Raw genomic sequence first — 12,263 nt, 5'->3', positions numbered from 1 at the left:
CACCATGATTCTCCCACTCCAGGCAGAAGCAGGTTAAGATCATTCCTGGTAAGCCAGCTGGTGGACTACAGCAGATTATTAGAAATGGGCTAGTCCAGGTGCAAGAGTTAGCCAAGAAAAGGCTAGATGTAATGGGCCAAGCGGTGTTTAAAAGAATACAGTTTCCGTGTAATTATTTCGGGTAAAGCTAGCCGTGCGGGCGGCCGGGTGCCGGGGACGCAGCCCACTGCTCCTAATACAACAGTCAAGGACACCACAACTCACACAATCAACTGACCTGGGCTCATGAGAGTTAGCAGAGACTGACTTGACAACCAGGGAACCTGTATGAAACCGACTTAGGTGTTCTGCATATACGTTGCAGTTGTTTAACTTGGCTCTCTTAGGAAACACTGTCTCCAACTCTTTTACTGGCTTTTGGAAACCTACTTCTCATACAAGGTTGCCTTGCCCAGCCTTAACACATGGGGAGGTGCTTTAGTCTTACTGCATCTTGTTATGCCATGTTTGATTGATACTTATAGGAGACATGACCTTTCCTGAATGGAGATAGAAGAGGAGATTGAGGGTGTGAGGGTGTGAGAGAGAGAGAAACTGGGAGGAGAGTGTAGGGGGTGACTGTGGCCGGGATGTAAAATAAATAGATGGAAAAAAAGAGTTACTGTGGCCGTGGTGTCTCGTCACAGCAATAGAAACCCCAACCAAGACAGTACAAGACTCATGTTTCTGTATTTAGCTTCTCTATATGTATATTAAGTACTAAAAGCTGACCTGTTTCTGATATAAAAACAAAATTTGATTCTCACACATAGTGTGCAGTCAACCTCATTTCTCTAAACTTTTTAAATGCATCCGAACTTATGATAAAGTATGTCTTACAAATTTTATATATTATAAATTTTATACATAAGATAATACATCTTTCACATACAAATTAAAATATTATTTTCACACATCTGCCCTGGAAAAACATGAAGAATTTGGTCCAAATATCCCATGAGGCCAGTGATCTGTTACACACTGAAAGAGACAGTCTAGTAAGAAATGCTGGTTTCTACTTCCTTCTCTTAGTACCTTATCCCCATGCCATGCTGCTGCTGTGAGGCTCGCATCGCCTGCTTCACAGGAACCAGGACAGACCTAGTTTCCAAAGACTAGCTGCTGTTGTTATGAGCTCCTACAGCTGAGCATCTCCAAGTCCAATCAGGCCTTAATGTTTTCAGAATTCCCACTCAGACTTATCCTCTTTTGAAACATCACCCTTTTCCTTTGATGTCTGAAGAAATTCTCTATTTTAGATACAGTTCTACAAACATCTTGAGAGAAGATAAATTTTACGTGGGAATTATTATTGTTAATAAAAGCTTTGGAAACTACAGGATTTTATTTCGCCTTCAGATATTTGTATCAAGATGTAAAGTCTTATAAGGACCAGAATAAGTCAGCAGATGAGATTCGTTGCTTTATTCCTTGGTGGTTATGTGGAGATGCTGGAGAATATAAATATTTAAAAATGAACATTCTCCTCTAAAACTACATAATTGTTTGAACATCTCTATTAACCAAAATCACTCTAAAAAGCTTATGAATTTTTTTTATCACATTGTAAAGTTGTGAGCATAGTAATTAAGATAGCATGGAAAATGTAGTAAAGTTGGTAGTATTCTCAAAGTAATTCATATAACTTTATTGTGGTATACATAATTATGGCCAACAGGTGTAAAAGGTAGCTGAACTATGGTAAATTTGAATATGCAGGTGATAACGTTAATGGTATTAATATCAAAGTTTATCTGTTTATCACTATCTGCCACCTATATCAGGTGACTTTCTGATTGTTTTCATTACCTGGCCTTGCACTTTGAGCCCAGTGTTTGCTGTTCAAGCACTCTACTGCTGAGCAGCTACATCTCAGTCCCTACAGAGACACTTTTCAGATTAGTCACAGATGCACTCTCTACAGTGATCTTCCTTGTGTTTCTTTTAAAGATCACAGTAAAAAACAAAGTCTCGACAACTTGTTCTGTTTGTCACTCGATTCTTCTTTTCTGTGACATTTATTCCGTAGCAAAATTATTTGGTTTTATTTGTTTGTTTGTTTTTAGTCCTTTTTCTAAGACAGGGTTTCTCTGTATAACAATTCTGGCTGTCCTGGAACTGTCTTTGTAGACCAAGCTGGACTTGAACTCACATAGATCTGACTGCCTCTGCTTCCTGGGTGCTAGTATTAAAGGCATGCACCACCACCACCCATTACATTTTTGAACAAATATTAAAGTATGGATGCTTAAAACTCTAGGTGAAAGGAACATGGTCAGCTGTTTTCCAGTCTTATCTGGTTATGATTACACAACAAAGAAGGAAAAAAATGCTGTTTTATCTTTTCTCAATTACTTAATGAATCACAAGAGAGGTTACAAGGAAGCCACAGGTAATGACAATGACATACACATGTCTTACCATAAGCAGAGCAATGAATGCAAAACCAGATTTGAAAAAATAGTTCCTGTGGGAAAGCAGATTTAAGTTTCTACTGAATGAGTAAGACAAGACAGCTTTCAGGGACATCTGATGATGGTGTGCCCTCTGGATTTTGCTTTATGAATGCAATTAATGTGAACTTATCCATATATGCAAAATATGCTTAATAGTTAAAATCTGTATTGGTTTGCACCTCTTGAAAGACAAATCTCCCAGGGGAAGGAGAATGAGAATTTCAATTTAATGGGCCTACCTTGCTTACATGGCTGAGGATGGGGGAGTGGAGATAGGGAAAAGGTGAATGCTTTTAGCCTTCAGTGTCCTTCCAGTGCTCTCAAAGACATGGACAAAATGACTGTGGTTTTTGCATGTAGGGGCCAGCTTGTTCAGGAAACTGTGTCATACAGAAAACAAAATGCATAAACAAACTCCCCATCCAGGAAGTTGAGTTTAACAATTGCCTCATTAACAAGATCTAGTGAGGACAGGAAAAGAGGGAGAAGCCAATCACTCACTATTACAGATCTGGACAGATGAAGTCCTTCATTGAGGTCGCCCCTAACAATGCTTGTAGTGTCGATTTGACAAAGTGACCCATTTAAGAGGAAACTCTGTAGCCATCAATGGGAGGCAGATGCACTGTATCTTAGGGCCAAATTCAGTCCCTGAAGCTTGACTTTATCAGAAGACACAAGACACAGGACATGGCAGCTATATCCACCGGGAATTAATTAAGAGAGATAGCCAGTGAATGTAATCAATAGCCTGACCAGGGATCTACACACAAGTCATAGTTGCTTTCAGCTTTGTATTTCTTATAAGTTATTTACATTAAAGTGTTATTGTACCGGTTCCTCAACAGAAGTTTTTCTGATACCCGATTTATGGAAATTATATACCTTTTATGACACATTGTACAAGACATATCAGCAAAGTCTTAAACATCTTGGTGGTAGTTTAAGTTTTTAAAAGGCTGAAATCTTTTAGTTAGGGTTCTTTCATGGGTAATTTATTTGTGTGGTGTTTTCCCTTCTAGTTTTATATGGGATATTTGTTCAAATAAACCAGAGATCAGAGCTGCCAGAATCTGTACTCAAATTTGTGTTTTCTTACTACGTTCTGTACCTATTTCCTTTAAAAAAAGTTTCCCATTCACAGAATGCCCTCCCCCGCACACTATATTGAGTTACTATCACCCTTCCCAGTACCCATATTTGTTTCTCAAATAGATATCTCAATCTTTTCCCAACCCGGCACACCCAAGAACATAGAAGTCCCCTTTCTGAAGCCAATGAAAACAACCACAGGACATTGGCATTGCTTTCATTGTGGCTGGGCAATAGTACAATTATCATTACCTTCAGTTTTCAGTGGCTTACCAGAGACATCACTTCTCAAGACAGGATCTTGGTTAAGCCCTTTAGTAAAGCCTGAGAGATTTCCTCTTGAATCTGAGCTTTGTGCTTCTCTCCTAAGCAGCACTGAGACCAGAGTGATTTGTCAGGTATCACTTGTGGGGCGGTAGGGGGGGCACTCTAGCTCTGGTAGGTTCAAAGCAGCCTTTAGTACTTAAGGAAAATTGGGAATTCTGCTTCCTGGGTGTAAACATGAAATTTCTATGTTGAGAATGCAAAGGGCAGATTTGATCAGTACTTCTGTAAGAGTGCAAGTCTCCTTTTTAACCTATACAGGCAATGCTTTTCTTTTGAGCCCCTTGGCAGACTCTATCTACAAATAATGTTGAGTTATACTTGTTCTAACTTTACAGATCTTACTTACACCACACTCCCTTTCAATTATATGGGAGTGTGATCTGAGTAAGCACCATAAAGCCAGAGCATATCTGCGCTTTGCAAGTGGACATGATTTCAAACAGTACCAGTGCAACCTCATCATAGTCTGAAATAGAATGATGCCATATTAAACAAAATATTGAAATGGAAAAAGGAAATCACTCTATTGAAAAGAAGTGGATTTCTTCTGACTAAGAGGCTGGCATGATGTTTAAGCATAACAATAAAATGTAGAGTCACTACTGACACAATGGCAGCAGGCAGCATCAATTTTGGTGGGCAAAACAATGGAAAAAGTTGATGAGATCTAGAAAGATACAATATCCATGATTTAGGCCCACTGAAAGCAACTAGTGTTCAACCATGTTGGTTTTTATATGGCCTTCAAGGATGAATGTCAACTATGATCATTTTGGAGTCAAATAAAAAAAAATGCTTTTGCCTGACTGTTGATCAAAAGTATGAAATGGAAAAACTGAAAATAAACCAACAAACATACTATGTTTACACACAAAGTAAAATAATTCTCTCAGGGACATCAGGGAAGGTGGAATACTATAACAATGCATGATCTATTGTTATACTATTCCACCCACCTTAATGAGGAACCCTTGGGCGTTGCTACACCATAGCCTTTGGAATCCAGGTTTCCTCCCACTTTCATCGTGTCACAGGGCTTGCGCTGCTCAATGTATTCATTCATGGTGGACTCCAGGAGGAAGGCAAATTTGCCCTTGGACTTGCGGACACGAGCCACGCCCTCAGCTGTAGTCCTAGTGAACACAGACGGCTCTGCTGATCGCATGTAGGTCCACATCTTTTCATACACTGCTATTTTTGATCTCTGGAGGAAATGCAAATAAAATTAAATACAGGAAAAAAGGGAACAGCATGTTAATACGAACAAAAGCGCGGTTATGGCAAGTCTTTTGGTGTCATTCCATTATCCATTATTCAGTTTTCCTGGCAGAAACCCAATTCTTCAGAAGTTCAACTTTTCAAATTCTTTTAGAAAATCAACCAAGTGACAGACATTTATAGCGATGATTTAAAAAGCATGTACCACGTGTCATAGTAATGATTACACTACTGTTTACTGGATATTGTTGTTGCTGTTGTTATTATAGGTAGAAGGTTCTGAAAAACATTGGACATTTAAAACCACATATCCTATCATATTGTTGATGAGGCTGAGAAAGATCAGATCAGACCTGATGGCTGCTTCTGTGAAACTCTTCTCAATTCTTCATTTGAGTTGTACTAGAGACATTTTATTTATATGTATAATTTTTTCAAGACTCAAAAATTTGGTTCACACCAAGTCAGCCCTTGAACATTAAGGAGACAGGGGAAAAGTGCTGGCGTTTACAAACTGAGTACCCACTGAACAATATCCAAGCTCTAGATGACTCACCCAGCTTGGGACTGAATTTGACAACATCAACAATTGGGACAACACACTGGGCTTTAAAGAGAATAAAGAGAAGTGATTTCTGTTTTCATACTTTATTTTGTGTCAGTCTCTTCTTGTGTCTCTTGCCAAGATGCTTATTTATTTTTAAAAGTTACTTTGTCTACCTTTATTACCCGCACTACTTAGTTTACTTAAGCTTTTTGGATTTTAAACTGAAATTTAGTTAATTATTAATGTGTGTGTGTGTGTGTGTGTGTGTGTGTGTATTTAGGGGTGGGGTGCCAGCCTGCATGTGTGGGGGTCGAATGACAGCTATCTCCTTTCATGGGTTCTAGATCTCAAACCCAGTTTTGAGGCTGTTGCAAGTGAGCACTTTCAGTTACTGAGAGGTACCAACAGCTCCCCAAATACATTTCTATGTGAAAAAGAGCCACATGAACTCAGAAGTTTCCAAAAGACACTTCTGGTAAGATAGAAAAGTGCCAGCAAGTATTCATGTTTGATAGCTCACTACCACAGACCAATGATCATCATTGCATTTGTTCTATGACAAAGAATGTGAGAAATGAACAATCTAGAAGGGCTTTTGAAAAGTTTTGATGCTACTCACACTTGAAAAAACATCCCATAGTATAGAAGTTGTGGTGAGTCTGTGTGTGTGTGCATGTCCACTCTTACATGTCTATATGGGTGTGCATGCATGAACATGTGCATGAGGTCAGAGGTCAACTTTGGGTACCTTTCCTCAGGTTCCACCCACCCTGTTTTTTGAGGCAGTGTTTCTCATTGACCCAACAGGATAGTTAGGCTGGTCAGTCTGTCCTGAGGACCTGCCTGTTCTGCTTTTCTGGTGTTGGGATTATAAGCCTACAACACTATATTCAACTTTTTAAGTGAGTTCTGGGTATCAAACTGGGGACTGTATACTTGCACTGCCAACACTTTGCCAACTGATCTGTCTTATAGCTCCATTTTGAAAAAATATTAAGAATACAAGAAAAGTACTAATTACATGGTAGCTTTCCAGTTATTGCTAATAACTGTTGTCAAATAAGACAACAAAAGGAAACAGTAGCTTGGAGAAAAATTAGGATTAAAAAATTTTAGGACATTCATAGATTTTTGAATGTTTACTTTTTTCATTGCATGTATGTTTGTTTATGGTGTACATGTAAGCGTATGCATATTATCATATATGTGGGAAAATGTGTGTGCATGCAAGTACACACAAGCGCACATGCATGTGGCCATCTGAAATTGATAGTGGGATGATTCCAATATCAATTGATTGCTCTACTTTATTCATTGAGGCAGGGTGTCTCAGTCAAACCCAGAATCTGCTTAGCTAGTTTGCTCTGGGGAATCTGCTATCTCCATCTTCCAAGTGGCTGGAGTTTTAGGTTGGCAGTCTACTATTTAGGTAAGTTGTGGGGACTCTAATCACTGAGAGATTCACCTAGCTCTGAAAATCCACTTCTATACCACTAATATGAGGAAAATTACTGCTGCATTAATTCTCTTTAACATTAAGGAATAAAAGATGAATCCACACAGTGTTTGTGATGACTTTAGGAGGCCTAAGCAGAAGTTCTGAAGGGCAGACCACTCATGGGAATGCTGGGTTTATCTCGTCACTCTGGCAAGGTTTAGAAATACTGAGTCTGACTGAAAGTGCACTGATTTGGACAAGATCACACAACAGGCAAACTGTAAAGGGAGTCAAAAAAGCATAAAACCAGAAATAACAGCCCTGGGGGCTGCAAGCATGTTTGTTAATGGGTGAGGTCGAGCAAATATTTACAAATTTGATGAGATGGGCTAAAATCAGGGACACTCTATAGACCCAGAAAGCTAATAAGCACATGTTTATGGACATTTTGCATTTCAAAATCTTTTAACTGTGAGTCTAATTAAAATCAGACATGGGAAGTAGATATGCTCAAGGTAATAAGTATAGATCATGTAAAAGTCAGTTTATAAGAATTGGAAATAGCACATCTGTTCATTTCATCATTATTGTGCAACAATTTTCAAGATTAATGTATTAGTTCAAACAATGCTTAGAATTTTAATAAAGCTATTCTCATTCCTTACACACAAAGTATTGTACATACCTACTTTTAATAGAAAATGTATATCATGCATTCTAGTGGACATTTAGTTACTTTCTATCTGTTAGTGGTATAGGAATCAAAGTCTGTGTTTTGGAGACGTCTCATCTGTATCTTAGTTGATAATATTCTAAACCCCAAGCTCACTTATTCTTCCAGCTTACTGATGACAGAAACAAGATTCAGTTTGGGTTGCCGTGAAAATCAGTATCTGAGTTAGGTGTGTAATATAGAATGCTTGAATGCCATGGCTGTTATGAGTGACATGTACAGTGCTTTGGAAAGTATAAGCTTAACAAGATGTGCAGAACCCCAAGTATAGGGACTTTCATAATGGGGAGAAGCCAAGGCAAGTGCATGTGTAATTTCCCCCCAAAAATGGCCTACATTGTTTTTGCAGTGGGAAAAAGCAATGCCTTCTTGTGTAATGTTGCCTGTAGGTCAGTTGCTACCTGAGATGGCTGAGTGGAGCTGACAGATGTGCCATTATGGTGTACTAAAAAAAAGCATTTCGGACAAGTATAAAAATACCCTTCAAATTCTGTTTCTCTGCTTATCAGAACAATGGTTTATATAAACCAGGTCACCATGAATGGGAATGGCAGGAAGGAGGCAAATAGGGTAGAAAATAATGTTGTTTTTATCAGAAGACCCAAATGTACACATTCTTGAAAGAGTTTTGCCTAAGAAAATTACTTTGTTGACCCATTTCTGTTTGGAATGTTCTGTAAAAATATATACCTAAACTTATACATATATTCCCATTTTAAAACTGAAATTGGGCAAGAGAGAAAGAATTAGAGGCTTGATTGGGGTTGAGCTTGTATGAGAAGACTTAAACAATGGAGGCAGCTTTCATTGCTTACACGTGTTTTAATTGATACAACCTCTTATCTATCTCACCAGTTTTCAGAATTTGAGCAGGAAAAAAAATAAAACTTTTTAATAAGATTAAGAGGTCAATATTTGCACTGTGTTAGCCTCTAAAGAGCTTTCCAGTGAGCTATCATTTGTTTTTCCCAGGTATCAACACGATATGTCTTTTCTCTTTCATTACTCAAGGCAATGTGGTGAACCTGCCAATTCTATCATTTAATGGACACCATTCATCACTTCTCTGTGGAAGGGAAGTGACAGCATTCTATTCAGATACAGGACGGCTTCCAGGACATGTCAGTAAATGTTACCATCTCTTCAGCAAATTAAGAGAAGGCTTGACTGAGTAACTTTATCCAGACAATATTAATAACGTCTACTGTCATAACAGTTAGTCATTCAGAAAAATTCACAAATATTTTCAGATCATTTAAAATTTTAATCAATATTTGTGGCTAATACTCAACACTAAGCACAATACTCATTTATTTCATCAAGTTTTGAGTGATTTGGTGTTAATTTAGATTTATATAAATATTTGTAATACTATATAATCAAAATAAAAATGAAAATTTCTTTTTTAAAAGGTATCTAATTGAAAGTCAAGTAAATTTAAAGCCAGATCACAGAGCATAAATTTGGTTTTGTTTATTTTTAAGCTACTGAGAAAAATGACACATGTCACTCTCTCAGACGCTGTTGAAAAGCCCAGAAGATAAGCTATCATTGCTTTCAAATAAAAAGCTTAGAAAATAGTAAAATATCTCTCACATTCTGAATAATTGGTATTATTTAGAATAATATCAACTAATCGATATTAAATACAACATATATTCATTATTATCTACTTCAATATCTATGAAATGTCACATTGGCCACCTTTTAATATTTTGGCCCCCAGTTCACAAAATAAGCTGGTAGAATCTGTGAGTGTACATTGCTCAGTAGGTTTTGTATACCTAAGAAGAAGCAAATTAGAAGGGAACTGAAAGAAAAGAAGAAATATTTGGAGTAGGAAGGACCCATAAGAAGGGAACATGGGGGACATGAAGAGGACCGTAGGTGACAAGGAAGCACTGAGAAAAACAAAGCACAATAGCATATCTGAACAAGATCCCAGAACTAAACTAGTTAATTTGTTAACTTAAAAACAACACAAAACAAAATGAAACAAACAAAAAACCAGCCAGGTAGTGACGGCCCATGCCTTTAATCCCAGTACTCAGGAGGCAGGCATCATCTCTGTGACTTTAAGGCCAGCCTGGTCTAGAGAGCTAGTTCTAGGATAGCTAGGGCTGTTACATAGAGAAATACTGTCTCAAAAAAAATTAAAAATGGTTAAAAACAATTTAACTCCAATGGAACAACTGAAAAAAAAATAGAACAGACTAAGACAAACACCCGTCATTAGTAATAAAAAGTCAAAGGAACTTTATCCACACAACACACAGTTATACCAACTTGAAACATTTTACTGTCAAACAAAAGCCACCAAATCTAAATTCCATAAAACTGTATAGATGTATCCAGAACCATTTTTTAGGGAGGTACCTTTCTTGCCAATAGCATTTTGTAAGAAAGCGAAGCTTTTGCTTTGAAAACCATAGCTATGGAGTAGATTACAGAGTGATTTGGCTCATAAAAAAGTCTGCATTGAGATCCTAAGCAATAGAGGAGAGGGTGTCTGAACTGACCTTATCCTGTAGTCAGACTGATGATTATCTTAAATATCACCATAGAACCTTCATCCAACAACAGATGGGAACAGAAGCAATAACCCACATCCAAGCACTGGACTGAACTCCCAAGATACAGTTGAAGAGTGGAGGGAGTGAGAGTATTAGCAAGGAATTCAAGACCATGAGGGGGTCATCCACTGAGACAGTTTGCTTGAGCTAATGGGAGCTCACCAACTCCAACTGGACTGGGAGTGAACGAGCATGGGAACAACCAAGTCCCCCTGAAGGGGGTTGACATCTGGGGCAGACTGAGGGGCTACACTGATAGTCACACTGGGATGTGTCTCTACTTGCATATACCAGCTACATGGGATCCTATTCTCTTTGGATGTAAACCTTGCTCAACCTAGGCGTAGTAGGGAGGGCCTTGGACTTTCCACAGGGCAGGGCTCATGGCACTCCCTTAAAGTTGGAGGGGTGGAGGGAAGGTCTGTGGAGGGAGAGGAAGGGGAGGAGGGGAGGGAGTAGGAATTTGGATTGGCATTTTTTTAAGTAATTAAAAAAAGAAAAAGCAGAGTGTGCACTGAGGTTTTGAGTGTCAAATATAAAAGTTAAATGTAGTCTTTCTTTTAAAAGAAAGGTTTGCTTTCCATTTTTATATTCTTGACCTCAGATAGATACAGTTCTAATCTTTTTTGAAGTAAAATGATCAGAGTGCTAGTAACGCTGGAATGTTGGGTAAGCCATGTGACTTTGGTTACCTTTTTACTATTGTTATTTCTCAGAGAGGTTTTTTTCTAGCAGTGTGCATCAGTTTCAGTAAGTTAAGACTATGATTATAAAACCTAGAAAAAGCCACGAAGAGTAAACTCAGCTGTTGTCATTGTGCGTTCCAATCCACACTACTGTTATAAGTGTTGTAAACATTGCCTGGAATTCAGAATTATAAAGGTGCTATTCTTACTCCTGTGACTTACTCGGAAGAATTCTTTTGTTGATCCCGAATCTAGTGTTCCGTATGCAATTTCTGTTTGTTTGGCCAGGTCTTCTGCACTTTCTATGGGGGAGACCATTCTCTCCACTGTCAGGAAAGCAGCCAGATTGGCAGTGTAAGATGATATAATGATGAGTGTGAAGAACCACCAGACGCCTCCAACAATTCGACCTGAAAGGGATCTAAACATGGATAAAATTATACAGTTTTTACTTTTCTAAGTCACAGGAAAAAAAAAGAAATGTCACCAATTCTCAACCATATTTAAAAGTTACAATTTCAAATATAGTGCTATTTTCTGCTAGTCTACTTAAGAATGCGGCTTATATTAATGCACAATGGCATACTTCACATCATTGCTAAAATTAAGTGCCACTGAAGACATGGCAAAATGAATTTGTTGTTTTATTGGCAGAAATGTGGAACTGTCCTCTCTGGCAGATAGCAAAGGGAATATTGCTTAATGTCGTCTGTACTTTCTCTGATAGTTCATCATCTTTGAAGTAGGATGCAGCCATTGATAAACCACAATATGGTATTCTGGTTTTATTGGCAGTGTTTTACTCTCTTCATGTTGCAGACAACGAGAAATTAGATTTTAAACTAACAGAGTTTAGATTTTCTGCCCAACGGTAGACACCTTCCAGAGAGGATGCCATGTAGGTCAGGATGAGGCTGGACTAAGTGAGATGAGATTTGCCCTCAAGAGACTTTACTTTGAGATGAGGAGTTGTCCTAAAAGTATATTTTATGCTGTGTAGGAGGATGTAATTAACAGAAGAAAAGTTAAAATAAGATAAATTTTAAAAAATACAGGGAATATTGTTCATAACTAATTTTACTAATTTTTACCATCAAGACATGGTCTCTCTCATTATCTAGACCAGGCTGGCTTGAAACTCACTATGTGCCCCA

The 12,263-nt window shown here is 38.0% G+C and overlaps 1 protein-coding gene across 17 annotated transcripts in view; it reads right to left on the bottom strand.

The window, feature by feature from the left end:
* Gria4 (glutamate ionotropic receptor AMPA type subunit 4) overlaps positions 1 to 12,263 on the bottom strand; it is a 351,675-nt gene that overhangs the window by 43,535 nt on the left and 295,877 nt on the right. For all 17 annotated transcript variants that reach the window (XR_012910070.1, XR_012910069.1, XM_075966877.1 and 14 more), the window contains 2 exons: positions 11,332 to 11,530; positions 4,871 to 5,118 (listed from right to left, as the gene is read on the bottom strand). Coding sequence is in view for 15 of the 17 variants with exons in the window: in XM_075966877.1 (XP_075822992.1) it covers positions 4,871 to 5,118; positions 11,332 to 11,530 (447 nt within the window). In the remaining 2 variants the exon portion in view is untranslated. The remainder of the gene's footprint in view (positions 1 to 4,870; positions 5,119 to 11,331; positions 11,531 to 12,263) is intronic.

The sequence above is a fragment of the Microtus pennsylvanicus genome, chromosome 3, assembly GCF_037038515.1.
Source record: "Microtus pennsylvanicus isolate mMicPen1 chromosome 3, mMicPen1.hap1, whole genome shotgun sequence".
Classification (NCBI taxonomy): domain Eukaryota; kingdom Metazoa; phylum Chordata; class Mammalia; order Rodentia; family Cricetidae; genus Microtus; species Microtus pennsylvanicus.
This window is presented reverse-complemented; position numbering and strand designations above follow the sequence as displayed.